General features: G+C 38.1%; 1 protein-coding gene across 2 annotated transcripts; it reads right to left on the bottom strand.

Moving 5' to 3' along the window:
• On the bottom strand, positions 1-16,572 carry usp20 (ubiquitin specific peptidase 20). Of its 2 annotated transcripts, none has more exons than XM_060862689.1 (25): positions 16,439-16,572; positions 14,427-14,551; positions 14,214-14,267; positions 13,566-13,628; positions 13,324-13,458; positions 12,849-12,951; positions 11,854-11,923; positions 11,567-11,680; positions 11,266-11,344; positions 10,074-10,509; positions 9,786-9,932; positions 8,798-8,910; positions 8,434-8,606; positions 7,682-7,776; positions 7,541-7,574; positions 7,371-7,416; positions 7,097-7,277; positions 5,921-6,047; positions 5,476-5,645; positions 5,085-5,166; positions 4,496-4,604; positions 4,300-4,402; positions 2,609-2,677; positions 2,319-2,477; positions 1-1,625 (listed from the first exon to the last, which is right to left on the bottom strand). In XM_060862689.1, exons 2-24 carry the CDS (start codon positions 14,505-14,507, stop codon positions 2,323-2,325), a joined length of 2,739 nt encoding a protein of 912 aa, XP_060718672.1. In that variant the 5' UTR covers positions 14,508-14,551; positions 16,439-16,572; the 3' UTR covers positions 1-1,625; positions 2,319-2,322. The 2 variants fall into 2 exon arrangements, with proteins under 2 accessions (XP_060718672.1, XP_060718673.1); XM_060862690.1 differs by having other exon boundaries at positions 7,682-7,752.
• Between the last annotated feature and the right edge of the window lie 1,594 nt (positions 16,573-18,166).

Below are 18,166 nucleotides of genomic sequence, written 5' to 3'. Positions count from 1 at the left end.
TGGAAAAAAAAACAGGCTTTATTAGTTCATGTGTCAGTGACATCTACACGCTCCGAGTCGAAAAGCCGTTACACAAGCACTAAAGCTTGGCATTTTAAATAGTCGCAATTCATATAATCAGCAAAACATTCGTTCTTTGTTCTGAACACTTTTCATTCACTGATCAGGTTAACAAGCTTTGCTTAGCTGACTGAGCTTGTGCTTAATGAAACAATCATCTCACCTGACCATGATATAATATTTAAATATGCATGTTTTAAATGTAGATGGGATCAACGGCAGAATTAAGATGATACGATAGTAAAGGCTGGCATGTTAAGGCCACTGCCGCATGTTGCCATCATCTCAACTAAGAACAACATGTAGTACGTTTTATTCACCATCCTTCCTAGAACAGTAGAACATTTTCATTGTCAAGGCTCCTTAAACTGCCTTCATTGCACAAGCCCTGAACTCAATAATTAACCAAAAACACAAGTTAAAATGTTGCCTTTACTGTCAACAGTTTACTCTGGTGAAGTTTAACAGGAGCTAAATATAAATAAACATAAATAAATAAAGGCCAGTAACAATTTTTGTAACTTTCATTTTTACATAATTTTTTTTTTTTTTTTTTTTATGACATGTACATTGATGGTTCAAATGACATAACAGAGACATAACCCATCGCTCACAATTGACACACAGTATAGGACAGTCTAAAGTCTAGAAATTTAACCATAATAAAAAATGGCTACCAGACCAAACAAAGAACAGCAGTCTCTTACTGAACCAGCAAAGCCTGGCTCATCATGGTATGACCTCACTTTCTGTGTCGTAATTGTCATGGTTCCCCTTTAATGAAATTAAAGTCCCACTATCAAGCTTGAAACACAGATTACGTCAAATAGTGTCAGACATGATAGCATTAAAGTTTAAATGAGTCAGGATCATTTTGATCACATTACATGGAAGTCAAAAGTGGTTCTGAAATAAACGCTAAACGGTTTGCTATGACTCAGACGGAAAGAAGGCTACTAACCACCTTTAACAACATTAGCAGCCATTAGAACAATGTGGAGGACAGACCAAAGATAAGGGGTGTATCGTGGTTTAGTCTGCTTGGGTGTAAGGTTACAGTATTGGTGCAAACTCAATCCACTTTGAATGAATTTGTTGTGTGTGTGTAGAGATTTATGGTACAGTAGCCTTCATCCATCTATAGTAAGTAATGCATGAATCCCAGTTAGAAATGTGTCTGCTGGGAATAAATATTTAAAACCTAGGACATTGCGTTTATTCTACAAAGTGCATGTAAGCTTTTTACTTGATAGTATTTTATTCGAGAGAACCTGTGCAATAGTGCAGATGTCTGATCTGACATCTGGAAGAAATAATGGTTAAATGTGAGTGCAGGAGGTCTGAAGAGGGGAAATGGGCTCAGTCTCCCAACTTCATGAAATGAGTGACTCACTGTTCCTGACTGTCCTGCTATGCAGACCTTCTAGTATACCAACCATGTGTTACTAGACACTGAAGTTGTACAGAAGTAACAGACCACAGCATTAGGCATGCTCACAAAGTGCTGACAGGAAAGCAGGCATAAACACGGTGCAAATAATGTTCGGCCCCATTCAGGATGTCACCTACATGGGACAGAAAGAAGAATGAGAACCCATACGCTTGTACTATGATCCTGCATGCATAAGAAAAGAGGACAAAACAGTTCCTGTGCTAATTGTTTTTAGTGCTGTGACAAAGGAGTTCACAACAGTCTGGCGTGTCATGTTATACACCATACATTCGATCGGCTGGCGGAAATCACTCTCATGGAAAGGTCGCATGGTGTCATACAGCTATACTGTGTCAAAATGAAATAAATTAGAAAACCTTTTATTCACACACACATATTGTGTTGGTTTTGTCAGCAGTCCCCGTCATCAGTAAATACAAGGAAACCACTTGCCCATACTTTCTGCTTCCCATTATTCTGGTCCAAGTTGATCTTTGTCCAATGGAGATGCTTTTTCTGTAATATACCGGCTTTTTGAGATTTTTTTTTACTACTCTGGTTACCGTGAGGTTTATCTGTGATTTACATCTTTTTGTAGCCCTCTATTCTCTATAGTGAAGGCTATTCTCGGTTGTTGACTATAATCTGACAAACGGTTATAAAGGGTTTTTATTTTTTTTTCTTCCTCTGGGGAAAAAAATCTTCTGTTATTCACCACCATTGTTTTGCTTTTGTCCCCTAATGCTTATTAACAATACTTGCTGCTGTAACTGATAGCTTTATGGCAAAATAATGTTTAAAATAAAGTCAAAGTGTTGAGACCTACTTGCTCAGAGTGCTCTAGTTTCTGCCTCGATCTTCCTCTCTCCGTGTGTATCTGATTCAGCAGAACTTATGTTTTGCCTCACTGCAATCTCAGGGCCGCCTCCATAAATTCCCAACAAGTACTGCCATGTCTCCTCAGAGATTTGTCCATAATCAGCCCCTGTTTATATATAGACACCCAAGTGCACACACACATATACATACAGTATACATACACACACACATCATAGTGGAGCTACGATAAAAGATTGGAATATGATCGTTGAATTTATGCTTGTTAATCAAACTCACCGTGCTTTAACTGTGCATGCCCCCCCTTCATCACGGCAATCTTGCTGTTGTCAATTGGTCCTGGAGGCTCTAAAACAAGGAACCGAGATGATAAGATGATTAAGGGTAGGAATAAAACATAAGAAGAGGCTTACATTTTGCTGTTTACATTTTAAAAGTGAGTATAATGGGTGTTCTTAAAAAACCTTTGGTGGTGTCAATGTTATTATAGAAAGTACGTGGCTACGTAGGAGATGTGAAAGTCAAGAGCGGAGAGTATTTGAAGCTTGTAAAATGTCTGTTTATAGTTTGGTTCAGTGTGTGATGATTCAGGAATGCTGTGCTAAACTAATGGCTAGAGATTTCCCTTGCTTGTTAGATACCTCAGCCTCAGCTTTTGTTCTTGTTATTTAATATCCTGCAATGTAGATATCCACTTTAACTTTACAGACTTTTCAAGGAAAAAGGCTTCAGACACTGCAATTAATACTTTTTGCAAAGATGCTGTTGCCAGTAACAACTTCTAAACACAGTACAACCTCTAAACAAGTCTATTTTGCATTCTATATGGTAAATAATCTTCTTTTCCTCACGTTTACAAGGGGCCGCTAGTGGAATTGCAATTTCAAAATCCTCCACATATTTTCAGTGGGATTTATGGAGATTAGCTTGGTATTTCTTGGGAGTATTTTGCCTGTATGTTTGAGATCGTCTTCCCAGATTCAATTGCTGCATTGCTCCATTCATGACCTCATGACCTGCTCTTCATGACAGTGCTGTTTATAGAGAAGCAGTATCATGATGCTTCTACTTCCACATCATTGTGATGTTCTTTGAATCCTATGTGCAATCCATACATGAATCTCTGTGCTTCTTTAGCAGAGGAGTTTTGCATGGGGTGTAAAAAGAGAGATTACTGCAGTTATTTGCTTATTGTTCTCTGTGTATAACTGTTGTTCCTGATGCTTTCAGGTTGTCCTGCAGGTCTTTTCGAAATGACTGCTGGCTTGTTTCTTTCCTTCCTTACCATTAGGCTGAGAGCATGTAGTGAAATCTTGTGTGCCACACCTCTCCAAGGGGAATTAGCTGTAGTCCCATAACATTTCCACCTGTATATTAGCAAACTAACCTTTTCCTAACCTTTTCTACTTGTGTGCTGTTTAGCAATGTCGCGAGAATGTGGCCTAAGAAATCCGGCCAATAATGCCAGTGTCTTTAATAATAACACAAGCAGCAATTTGCATGAGAGCAAAAATTATTTTCATGTAACCTTTACACACACACACACACACATTCTAATATTGCCGTATCTATAAGTACAGAGGACATGCATGTAAATCTAAAGTGGATATATAGTTAGCAAAATCAATTTACATTCACCTCAGAATGTAAGAGATACAAAAGGGACCCTATCCTCTTCTGGGTCACAGTGAATAGTAGAATTATATATAGTATATTATATATATATATATATATATATATATATATATATATATATATATATATGTATATATATATATAGTATTTAGGTAAATAGAAAAAATGCAAACAGTACAAACGTGTTAAAAGGATACAGATTGATTTCTATGATTATAAATAGGAGTCCTGAGATGAGATTATGCAGCTCTTAGGGCATATAATACTAATGGTAATGGTATCTAGCTGCAAGATTATCCACTGCTTTTATCCAAAAGTCAGAAATACCTTCTTACCATTGTCTTTACCCTTGACAAAGTTTTCCCATTCCCTGAACCATTGCATGCTGATACACAAAATAACTGTTGGAGCCTCCTCAGCCTGGAACTCCTTATTGAGCTAAACAGAGAGCAAGGTGACAACGTTGTTAGCCATATGACTGAAGGAAGCAAATAATACTTACATACTCGTTGTGTATGTTGATGTTCTGACCTTGATGAAGGTGTCAATCTCAGTTTTCCTACGTTTGGCTAAGGCCTCAATCTCCACTTGGCAGATAGTGCACACATACAGGTGGTTTACAGCTGGACCTCCTCCAAACCTGCACCATGGAAGAACGCAAGCATGTTGCACAATATCACTGCTGTCTGGATGATGAATTTATTAAGAACGATGACACATTTGAAATGATGCTGTACTAACAGTACTGACATGAGGTCAGAACCTAATTTCTAATGGAACACAGATTCTAATTTTTTTTTCCTTAATTTCTTTTTACCTTTTTCTATATTGCTCTAATGTTGGAAAGTTAAAACATACATCAGAAGATATTTGGTTCATATTAAAGGTAAGATGTTTCATTTCAATATCTTAATAGTCCAATCATAAGTGGTGGAGTTTCACCTTTGCATTGAATAGCACAATTTTACTGAATCAATGACCACATATTGCATAAATGAATTTAAATTCTATTGTCAGAGTTGTTTACCTACAGCTGCTCTAACCATTACAGATGACCGGAGTTTTGGATGAAAGATTTAAGTGTTTCTTTAATATAATCAGAGTTGACCACCATACTCACCTGTTATAAAGGTATTCCCACACATTCTGAGGGAGAATCACCACCAGATCGTCCACATAGTGGTATTTGGTAGGAGGGATTCCTGAACAAGATGGCAACTCAAGTAAGCATTCTTCCAACAATACAGACATGGACTTGATGTTCGGACTGAATATTAACATCTGTCTCGAAGTGATTCGAACACAAATGCCAAGAAGAATAGCTGTTTATTTACTAGTATTTACAGCATCCTCAGGAAACCCTGACAGCTTTGTCAGTACTTTGTCTTGGCTCTTGTGAAATATATATATATAAACCTGTTTTAACAAATCATTTTAGGCATCATTTTATATATAAATTAAAACATTAGAAACAGGAGTGAAATACTTTATGTTTATGTGTATTTGTCTACCTCCATGCTGACAAAGGAAGGTATGATTTGTGATAGGTCCTGGTTCAGTAAATGTGTTGAACTTGTTGAGCCATTCTCTGGAAATGTAGAACTGTAAAAGACTAGGCTCCTTCAGATTAGCCAGAGCTATGACTTTCTGCCGTTCCCGTACTGATTCCTCGCTGTTCTTCCTTGGAAAAGGGAAAAAAAAAAAATACAGAGTCATAAGCAAAGCTAATATAAGCAAAATGTAGAAACTCTCTTGGTCTTGCTCCAATGCCAAGCCCACACCAATGCTTAGCACAAAAGGATTATCGAATCTTCATCTGTAAACAATCTTATGCTTATCTTAAAATAACTGTATGACCATGAGGTTGCAGCGTTCTAATCCCGAATAGGTCGGATGACTCAACAGAAAGAAGAAAAAAGTAGAAAAACCATTTAACATAAGCTGAATGACTCTTACCTGTAAAAGAGGACATAGGCCTCTGCGTTCTGCACAACGGTCTCATGGACTTCCGTTACATACTGATCATCAAACTCGTACCACTGGCCATTGATAACATTCTGACAATATGCTATGTAGTGGCCACCTAAGAGAAAGTCAAACCAAAACATACACTACATACGTGAGTACTCAGACACAAATAAACTGCAGAATAGCACATTCTTTATATTTCTATTCATTAGGAACATCAGATAATTTCAGCCTAATTACAACCTGTGATTCTGTGATTAGAACAATCATTTAGTTCCTCTATAACAGTGCTTCCCAAAGTGTCCTTCCTTGGGAGAAGTGAAAAGGGATCAGCATGGAGATGGAGCTATATGCAGCAAAGGGTTGTATGGGCATGAATTTGCAGTTTGGAGTTTGACTAAAAGATTTGGATTCCCTGATTTAAAGCACTTAAGAAAGCATTGAACAAAAATAACTGAGTGACATGACTAGGAGTGATAGCTGTTTCTTATTCTTCAGATGTGCTCAGTTAGATTGTTTGTTTAAATTGTATACAATGAATAGCTCCGAACGTCTACTTTTGGTCTTGAGCACTTGGTTTTTCCTGTGAGACTACATTTGTTGTGATAAACCATTATGAAGATCAGAGCTGTTTCTTGGAGAAAAGCAAGCCATTCCGAACCTGAGAAGATTAACCATAATTGGGTAAAGCCAACACAATACAATTCGTAATGTCCTGAAAAAGAAAGAAAATCTGTGTACTAACAATACACACATCGAGCAGGATGGTCAAAGACAAAAGCACAAAAACACCAGTGACATCACCTACACTCTTAGGTGAAAGGTAACACACTCCACTGTTTGAAGGAGACATTGAGAGCAGCGATATAAAGGCAATACCAAAAGATGCAAATCACTCATCAACATTAAGAAACAGAAGGCCTGATTGGATTGGAATTCACAAAGAAATAGAGATGAGCTACAAACTTTCTGCATCCAAGATTAACCTCTACCCAAGTGATGGAAGGGCCAAAGTGTAGGCATCAGAGTCATTGTGCTTCTCATTCCATCTCTGCTGTAACTCAGTGCAACTGCACCATATAACTGTGCTGCACTCTGAACATTTACACCCAGCATATATAAAACGTATTGCTTTTTAGGTTACATCAGCAAGTGTTGACTCACTTCCGGCTGTGCCGTGGTGGCAGATGACAGAAAGAAGATCATAAGTAGTAATCTGAGAAGAGCTGTCTTTGGCCAAGAAGGGCTGCAGGTCCAAACCCTCAAGTGGGAAAGACACATGGCTGCTGATCTTAAAGGAGTACATCACCTCGTGCCGGAAACGCTTCAAATGAATGCACAAAATCTGGGTACAGCAGGAGAGAGAAATATATAGTTACAAAGATAAACATTTTAGACTAGGATAAGAGCCTTAAAAAGCATGAAAGGAGACGCTTACCTCTGGAAGCTGTAGGACTTTACAGTATTTCACACCATTTCTCAACCTGTATGAAGCAAAAATTTACGTTTGATCACGTCGGCTTAACAATTATAGCATTTTTGAAATCAGGCATTTACAGGAAGAGTGCAGAAATAGACAATATGATCTGATAACATTTAAACACTTACTTTTTACACCGTTCACAGCTGTACATGTTATCTCCTAAGACAGAAAATGGGCATTTTTGTGAAAAATGACACATTTTTGTTGTCACAGAGATTGAGCTTCAACAGTAAAGTAGTGATACTACACTAATGTTTGTATTTCACCTTTCAGTTCATCAGCGGCAAAGAAGGCAGCGAGGCAGTCCTCCAGTGTGACCATGGGACCCCAAAACCAGCTGGGGATACAGGACACTACAAACCTAAATACACAACAGGCAGGCACACAAAATATATAAACAGTGGCTGTGTTATGCTGTGAGGGAATTTTGCTGGCATGATCCCCTGAGAAAAAAGTGTCTTCTGGATAATCACTTTTATCCTATAATGAATTAGTATTGAGATATGAGTAGACATTTCCAGTGAATCCCCTCTTCATCACAAAGACACCAGGACTCATATTTTAACATAACATCTAAAAGTTATGTAATTGTACGCTATGGTCGTCACAGTCCCAGAACTCAAACCAGTTAAATACTGGGAGATTCAGTGTGTTTATGGACATAAAGTGTTTGATATGTCCGAAACAGAATGACGCTCATGTTACACAATTGTAACAATTAGTTTACACAACAATTAGTTTTCAACAATACGTTTTCAGATAGCTTCTGACACTAAAGCCTGTAATAAAGTACATGGATGCCATATATTTTCTAAAATCTAAATTTCATTCCAGTTTTTTAACGGACATACATCGGTAGCTATGCCGCAGCTAGCAGGGAGCTGCTAAAAAAAACATAACAATTGGGAGTAAATTAAATAGGAAAGAATCCTACAAAATATGTATACATGCATCTGATACATTAAAGCAAATATAAAGCTACATGGAAATATACATTTTCTCTGTCTGGTTTTCACACCTGCGTATCGAATCCATGATGTAGGAGAGCCAGCCCTGGGCAGCGTAGGTGTCTGCACACACTCCAATCTTGGCTGGAGTGCTCTGGTGGATAGAGGAGTGAAGTTTAGCCAGGTCTTCTTTACCTGGAATTGGCAGAGACAAATCCTGAAAGGTCTCGACAGTTGTGGACACCTAGAGAAGTAGAAAAAGCACCGTTAATGCTTTCACAAACATAAAAACCATTAACATCTTAATGCAGTTACTGTATTACAATAAATTATTACATATATTTTTATTACAAATATTAGAGGTCTTGTGTTACCACAATCTCTTTTACACATTGCTACTGCTGCCCTCTAGTGGAAACACATGAGCTCCCTCACCCGATCACATGTCAAACACTGGACCAGGCTCAGAATGGAGCCATCAAAGATGTCGGAAATAATGCTGCGAAACCGAGACTGTTTCTTCTTCTTGGTGCCCAGGAGCATCTGAGCTGTAGGTTAAACACAAATGGGTGACTGTGAATAATGCAGCATACAATTTAATTTTCCTGTCTTGGGAAGGCTTACCAAGGCTAAACAAAGGACAAAAAAAGTAAATAAATACATTAAAATACATATGCTGGAAAACATATCCATAAAAGATATCCATAAACATTTAAATACTATTAGTACATACAAGAATATGCACAAGTACTGAGAATGGAAAAAAATTGTTGACTGCCCCAAGAACTGCTGTTAAGGTTCCATTATAAATCTGTTTTTAGTAAATGTTCCATAAACAGGCTGTGATTATCATTCAGATATACACCAATCAGACATTACATTAAAACCACCTGCATTATATTGCACTGTGCTGCTAAAACACCTCTGACTCATTGAGGCAGGGACTTCTGAAGGTGTGCTATGGTATCTGGCACCAACATGTTCGCATTAGATCCTTTAAGTCCTGCAAGTAGTGAGGTGGGGCATCATACCACCTCTGCCTGATCGCCTTCTTCCCATAGTGTACAGTGGTGCAATCACTTCACCAGGTAAACATTTCACACACACACCAGGAAAGAAGAAGTGTTTCATCAGACAAAGTTCTGATGCTCACCTGCCAGTGACCCACAACATGTCCACACTGTCACTGATCTTTTTTCCTACTTCCGAAACAAGCAACGTCTAGCTAGAACTGACTATTCACTCGCTTTCTAATAAATCCCAAACCTTGACAGGTGCCATTGTAAAAAGACAATAAAAGTTATTCCCATCACCTATAAATGCTGGTTTAATGTGTGGCAGACCAATTTTAAGTAGATAAAGATCTGATTTCAAAAATTTGCTGTAACAATATATTTTTAAAAAATATTCGTATTTCTCAGACCTTTCTTGAAGGCATAGGCAGGGCTGGCTCGTAGAGGGCTGGACCTTGGCAGGCTGCTGGACAGCTTTGAATGAAAATCCTGCATGTTGTGAGTGGGGCTACAGGGACGAGAGGATGGGAGATGCATGGACACCTCATTGTCTGGTTCTGACAAAGAAAAGAAAAGCGAGGAGGATAAAAATATCAAATTTGAATTGACTAATTGATTAATAAAAGAATTGTCTAAAAGAGAATAATGAGAACAGTTTTCAGAGTGTTCCTCTGGGTTTAATCTTTCGAGTCATGTACCTGTACTTCCCTGAACTCTGCTGGTCCCAATCTGCTCTCCAACTCTTTCATTCTGTTCTTCCTGCACTGCAGTGTCCACATCAGCATCCTCATCCATCTCTGGTGTTCTCTCTTCTCCTCTGTCCTCTCTCCATCTCTCTTTCAGCTTCTCTTTCTCAGAGATCCCACTGCTCTCCCTCGCTCCTGTGCACTCATCCTGAATAAGGAGCTCTGTCTCACCTCCTGCTCTATCTACATCACCTCTCTCGCTCCCCGAACCCGAGTCACATGACAGGAAGTCATCCTCTGAGGGACTACGGTCTCCATCAGCATGGTTTTGGTTGTCGTGGTTGCTCTCTGAATCGTTATCAGTGATGGAATTGCTGCAGTCATTGAAAGGCTCCTTCAGTTCCTCATGCAGCTGATCCATCAGACATCGCAGGAACTCCTGAGTGTCCTGAAGGGCACAGAGCATGCTGAGAAAGCCAAGTTGAAACTGTTTGTACAATATTGAAATGCAGTTTTGCATTGTATGAGCACTGCTTCTTATAATATAGGTTGCTATACAGTGTTTTTCACATATTACAGGGGTGGATAAATCATAATTTCATTACCAAACCAGGAAACCAACTAACTAGGCTAGTTAGCTAGTTTAGGCATTATTACAGACTAAGGAAATGTTCAGAGCACAATGTATTTATCCTCTTGACAAAAGGTCAGCAAATGTTTCAAGGCATGAGATGTGGTGTCCTGTTCTTGGATCTAAATCTGGATAGTTTTCTTATTTTGGAACATAGTGCATGTTTTACTTGGTTTGGTTCCTTTGTGACATACTGGAGTGGTTCTCTTGTCGTGAGAAAGCAACCTAAACCCACAGACCAATAACCCAACCTATATAGCGTGGCATGATGAGAATTGCATCACATAGCATGTTGCGTATTGTGGTTGGTTTGCTAATGGTCCATAACACTTCTTATAGATCCTTGGAGTCAAAGAATACAATGTTGTCCTGATGAAAAACCAGTTCCTGCTCAAATAATGTACTTGTGTTTAGTTACATCACTATTGTATACATCTGTATGTGTGTCTTATCCAGGCCAGAAAGCACAAAACTGTCTGTGAGAAACATTAAAGCCACATGGTTAGTTGCTTTTGTGAGTAAAGCGCAGTGAGTTGGTGTTTGTGCAAGCATTAGAAAGTATTATTTACAAACCTGTTGGGCATAACCTCGAAACATAGGATTCACCAGTTTGATGCCATGAAACAGACTAGTGGGCACAACATAACTGGGTCTAAACAACAAGAAAGAAACAGGATGATGGAAAATAATGAAAGTAACCATGAGGCAGGAGCTAAAAGGAGCACAGGATGAATTATAATCTTGGACCAGATGGAAGCAATGAACTATTATTGTTATGACTGAATCTATTAGACCAGCCCCAAAAATAGAAAAGCCCTTTTTCAACCTAGGCATATTACATTACAGCAGTGTAACTGTGTGTCTGTGTGTGTACCGTTTTTTATGCCAGAGCTCTGAGATGAGTTTCTGATAGCTTTTGCATAATGCAGGTTTCTTATCTGTACGCACCAGCCCACTGCAGTCCAGGAAAAACTGCGTCAAAGGAGGACTGGTAAAAGAAACATATTTGAAAAGAATGATGAGAAAATGAGAGAAAAATCACACACAAAAAAATAATATGCAATAAAAGTTCTGCAGTACAGTTCTATTCCATCCATTTCAACTGAACTCCATTCGCTCTCCTCACATAACTAATGAGGATATATAGAACAATGAACCCACCAGTTGGAGAGGGCCTGCAATGCTGCATTCATGTAACATGAGTTTCCAATGTTCTTCATCCCTGTGAGGCCTGCAGAAAAGGGGAAAGAACATAAATACCCTAAAGCCTCTGTGTCCTCCTTCATTCCATGGAATCCTTCTCACATGGATATTTGCAGATTTGTATACCATTAACCTTCACAACACACTTTGGACCATTTAACCTTAAAGTATACGATTTTACAGCAATAATGATTTATAATCCATCTATTGGGTGTCACCCAGTGGAGTAGGTGGAATAAAGAAAGAAAAAAAAAAATAGAAATGGCAATAATTATATCTCTTTCATTTTATTTTTAACTTGACATACTTTTAAACATCATAAAAACAATACTGAAAATAAGTATGTTAAAGACAAGCAATTGATCCAGAGGAAAAAAAAGTGCTTTTGATGTTTCAGTTATTTTTTATTTCTTGTTCAATCAGAAAAATCCAGTCTGTCTTGGACTTGAACAAGGGCAACAATGTCTGGTTGAAAGACATTTAAATGTGAATATAAAATGTAAAAATTGTAACTGTGACTTTATTTAGCTGAAATTATTTTGATTGTGTATGGATAAAGGGATATAAAGGGATAAATACACTTTATGGCCAAAAGTTTGTAGATACCTGACTATAACACCCATATGTGGTTCTACCAAAAACTCCAACAAATTTGGAAGCATACAGTTGCATAGAAAGGTTTTGTGTGCTGTAACAATACAATTTTCAATTCACTGCTAAGGTGCCTAAACATGTTCCAGCATTACAATGTCCCGGAGCACAAATCAAGCTCAATCTTGTCCTGACCTCAACCCCAAACTTCAGTGCCTGATGTCAACAATATAAAGCCTCCAGGTGTCCAAAATCTTTTGACCATATAATGTACATCTCATTTCATGTGCACAGTCACACCAATCCATCCACCAAAAATATGTATGGCTTTGAAATAGCTGTCAGTTGTGGTGTTAATTTACCTCTTGGCTTAAACTCATCTTCCTCAGACTCCGAACCTTCATCATCTGCCACAGCAATTGGCACTGCTTTTAATGGGTGAGCCGGATTCTGAGGAGGAGAATCCTGGGGAAAAAAAAAATTTTTTGGTGTATGAGCACAGTGCAATTTCACCTGCAAACGCATAACAAAAAAAACGCGCAAAGAAATAAGAGAGACGTCTGTCAACTTTTAAATTAAATAAGGTTAACCTGAGAAGGAAGAAATACAGGCTAGAATAAGGTGAAGAAAAAGGGTATGTCGAAACAAAATCACATTATTGGTATTCTCTTTTATATACTGATCTTTTTTGGCACTTTTTTTTTAAACAGAAAAATTGTACAATGGAACAATAAATCCTGGTTGAAGAATGTCCCTGTTAGCGATTGAAGAGTGTTATAGGCAAAATCTTCAAGTTCAGGCTTCTAGCACAGATGGGAACAACATATATGAGAATACCTGATCGAGATGTTTGTAGCGTTGATTTACTGCCAATGGACTGACAGGCCTCTGTTCCAGAAACACCTCTCTCTCACACACATAACACCACACCCTGTACGTAGTCAGATTCACTGTCAGATTGTGTTTCTTCACCTGGATAGAAAAGTTACAGAGATGAATGAATAAATGGAATAGATAAGGAAAGGTGATCCTGAGAAAGGATGGAGAGAGGAGAGGATATATGTGAGGTTCAGAGTTACCTGTGCATGTGTGGTGCTGTGATCGGAGTACGACTCTCCACAGCCTACATAGGGACAGTCACGCTGAAGAAGCAAACACTATTTATTTGTTTCATTTAAACTTAAGGCAAGCATTAACATGGCCATATTCGCAAGGTGAGAAAAATGGAATACTCCTTCTCCCATTTCTATCACAGTGACACTAGACAATTGTGTGTGTGTGTTAGCTCATGCATGTAGAAGAGAGAATATCTGAGTGTCTGAGTCACTTTCTGAGTGTGTTAACTTATCCCATAACAAGTTGGCCGGCTTCATGCGAAGCCATCCAAATCTGAAAGCTGTCATATGATAAAGAAGATTTAGCTGGGGGGTGAAAATTATCCAAGATAAAATTCGAGAGAATATCTCACTACTGGGAAGCTATCGCTATAACTCTTACAAAGATTTCGCCACTTCTAACTAAGAAATTATACCAAAAAACACAGCTCTTGGCTGTGTGTTAGTGTTCAATCACATCGGGGTTTCCTTGGCTGACACAAAATATCATTTATGCCCAGGTAAAGAGTGACAATGGCTTCACCACAAGGGACATTGTAGCAAATGCAAGCAGAACGTTTTAATTTACCAAGTGAACAAGAAAAAAATAAAACCCCTTATTTTCCGGCTCACCTGAAGACATGCCCAGAGGTTGGGACCACCTACCCCACATGATTGACAAGTGCCCTGTAAGTAAAGGAAACCTGTAGGTTAAAATGCCTTTGACAAATTGGTGAAGTAAAAAATGAGCTTGTATATCAACACATTTCTACAGCGTATCTGAGCATGTTGACTGAATCACTACAAATAATTAGAACTGACCAGATTTAATGTTAGTTGCTTTACCTTTGATTTTTGCAGAAGCTCCTCCTTGGTTACCTCACCAATGGAGTCCAAGTGAGGACAAACATCTCCACAGTCTGTCATGATTTGTCTCTTATGTCACAAACCAAAAAAAACGAGGCGTTGAGCTATAGAGAAGAACGACAACTAATTACACATTGTATTTAGCAATAGAGTAAACAATAAGTTGCCAGATATGACACATATCATGCTGTGTAGTGTAAATTCATGTAATAAAGTTTTTTTTCCTTCATTGTCAGAACTATATTTGTGTTGTATAAACACCTCTTGACCAAAGAAACATGACTTCCATGTGTGTATCATCACTTAAGCAATCCCAGTAATGGTAATATCTGTTAGGTTATAATTGGCATATAAAATTAGTTCAGGTAAAAAAGGGACACATCTGGTGCTCTTTATTACAAACAAACACTAGGATGTAACGAATCTGCCGGCGTAACCTTTTAGTTATCATTTAAATTGCACTGAATATTCTATCACATGTAAAATATAAACAGGTTTGTCTAAATGATTTATTTCATCAAGATGCAGACGACTGGTGGCTCGGGCAGAATCACAGCAAATCAATACATCCTCCAGTATAGCACAAGAGTTTACTGAATCATCAGACATCTTCCTTCTCTTTTGGAAGATTAGTGTTCATCCCTCACGGACTGCTCCAGAGACCTTTATAAACTGATGACAAGGCTGAGTGAAGCTTTTCTGTCAGCTTGTAGTGGAAACTTACTAAAACGTTTACCTGATTTATCACACGGTCTCGGGGAAGCTGTGCTGAACCGCAGGATTGTCATTATTAGAAATAAAAAAAAAACCAATGTTATTTATTCAGTGATTCCACTTCCTGGTCACTGTGGAGACATTTATATAAATCTAGATGATCAATTCCACCTACTGACATGTTTTTTATGGATAGAAAGAAACCGTAAACACCTGGAAAAACTACAGGATTGAATTGCAGACCCTGGAGCTGTAATATTTGATATGAATGATATTTCTATCAGGCCAGAGGACCATGTTTCATGATCATGTTTCCATTTATAGCTCTCACAAAAGAACCGTCTGGGAGCCAAAAATAATTTCTACCCCAATGTTATTTCATACACTTGATAATAGGAAAGTCAACTGCTTTCAAATTATTTCATGAACATACAACAAGCCCTGAAATCATTTGAAACTTTTAAAAGGTTTAAAACGTCACGTTAAAGACGAATTTCCCAAAAATTTTATTCTGAATAATATACAAATGTTTTTGTCAACGCTGTACGGTGGGTTTTTTATTTGACAATAAAAATAATGATTTCCAATCAACACTCTGTGTCGGTTAGTGTAAAAAAGTTAAACAAACATTTTAATACAAACATCATCCATTTATGATGTCTAGATATATGACATGTAGATACAGTTGTATAAACTATCAGTATTAAACTGCACAAGATGAAGACAAAAAAATAAATAAAAATATTTAGAAATGTATACTTTGTTAAATAACAGATTTATTAATTTTTTTAGGTTGTCAACAAAAACAAAACAATCCTATGGTAAATGTACATCAGACAGGAGGTAAAAATGCTGGATATTTTGTTATTAATAAATAACATGTATTATAATCTTACTTTATTATTGTTTAGTGTAATGATACAGCTTCATGTCTGGGACACAATGTTGTTGTGATGTTTTGTTTGCTCTCTTATCAGGAAATCATGTTCCTTCGCCATCATGACTACTGTTTCATGACAATGACAGCACACAAACACCTAGGATGAATTCAGTTAGCTGGCTATTTATTTACAACATCACTGCATATCACATTCGAAATGATCAGTTTGCTTACTGACACTTTAAGCAACGCTGTTAGCAACAATAGCTCAAAGGTCCATTTAAACGTATATACAACGGAGGCTGTCCGCAGAAAACCGCTTAAATTTAACAAAACATAACACATGTATTATTTATTTATTTATTTTTTTAAAGATAAATGAACAGTAAAAACGCACCTCACCAGCACATGCAAAGGAAATGATCCTCTGCAATTTTAGGCCAAAATGAAATGCGCAAATTCCATTTATCCTCCTGCAGTCAGCGTTAGCAGGCTAAGCTAAAGCTAACCAACGCAAACACTAGCAGTCAGTGATGTGTGACCCGGGTTGCCAGGTCTTTAGAAAAGCTACGTTTTTATGCGATGGAAACAACTCGGATTGAAAGAAACTGCTTTGTTGGTTCAAAGAACTAACAATCGTTGAGGGATGATTAATGCTCAGGTGGAGACAATAATTTTGCGAGGCCTTACCAGCTTAAATGTGTAAATATATTGTATGGCAAAGTGTTTATGGAAAACGTTTTCTATCAGGAATTCTAATAACCTTTGCTGTGTTTCTAGTACATTCTATATGATGATTGGGTGTTTTCTTGAAAGGTGTGTGTGAGTGTGTGTGTGTGTGTGTGTGTTTGTGTGTGCAGCAGGAGATTCTACGATTATATAAAGGCTCATTAGCCTGACATGAACACACTATGGTAAATAAATACATAAATAAATAAATAAATAAAAAACTGACAAATAAATACATAAATAAAATAAATGATCAGAATCAAAAGCAGCTTTATTGGCATGTATGTCCGCGAACTTCAGGAGCTTTACAGAGAGGTAATTAGAGGTGCAGTCATTGGTGTACAGGGAGAAAACCACTGGGAAGAGAACACAACCTTGAGGGGCACCAGTGTTGGTAGAGCGGCCGTTTGGCCTGAATTTCCTCAGTCTCACTAACTGTTGCCTATCTGTCAGAAGATGAACACTGACAGATAGAGTTAGGAACAGCTGAGTTTGTTTGGTCTGGTGGAGTGTTGGAATGATGGTGTTGAAGGCCAAACTAAAATCCACAAACAGGATCCTCACATAAGTCCCTGATTTATCCAGTTGCAGGATGTAATGCAGTTAAAAGTTCACTGTACGTACCTGTTTGCTCAATAAGCAAACTGCAGGGGGGTACAGTAAGGGTCCAGTGAAGTCTTATTAATAAGCCAGACGTCAGTGCTACAGGTTTGTAGTGGTTAAGTTCTGTTATCTTGGGTTTCTTTGGGACAGGGATGATGGTTGAATATTTGAAGCAGACAGGGACTTCACACAGCTCCAGTGATCTGTTGAAGATCTGTGTGAATATGCGACCATGTCTAATGTGTGTACTGTATGATTGCAGCATGGGTGATAGCCCAAGACAAATTTCCCTACTGGGGACAATAAAAGTACCTTACAGCTGGTCAGCACAAGTTTTCAGGACAGGTTGTTGTCACACCATCTGGGCCTGGTGCCTTTTGTCCTTTTTTCTTTCTAAAGTCCTGGCACACATCATCTCACTGATCTGGAGTGCAGGAGCGGGGAAGAGAGGGGTTACTGGAGCTGTTAAAGGTTGTGTAAAGAGATGATCAGAATGGGTGTGAGGGCTTCGAATCTACAATAAAACGCATACAGATCTTCAGCATGTTGTTGATTCACCGCAGTGGTGGGGGATGGTGTCTTGTAGTTTGTGATGGCTTTCAAATCTTTCCAGACTGAAGTTGAGTCATTAGAGGTGAACTGAACCTCAAACCTTTTAGCTTAGCTCTTCTTAGCTGCTCTAATCTCCTTATTCAGTGTGTTCCTGTAAACCATGGCTTATCATGTTGAATGTTAGATGACTTCTGGTGTGGATGCATATGTCCTCACAGAAACTGCTATATGAAGTTACAGT

The sequence above is a fragment of the Tachysurus vachellii genome, chromosome 26, assembly GCF_030014155.1.
Source record: "Tachysurus vachellii isolate PV-2020 chromosome 26, HZAU_Pvac_v1, whole genome shotgun sequence".
Taxonomy (NCBI): domain Eukaryota; kingdom Metazoa; phylum Chordata; class Actinopteri; order Siluriformes; family Bagridae; genus Tachysurus; species Tachysurus vachellii.
The sequence above is the reverse complement of the archived record's forward strand: the minus strand, read 5'-3'. Positions and strand labels throughout refer to the sequence as shown.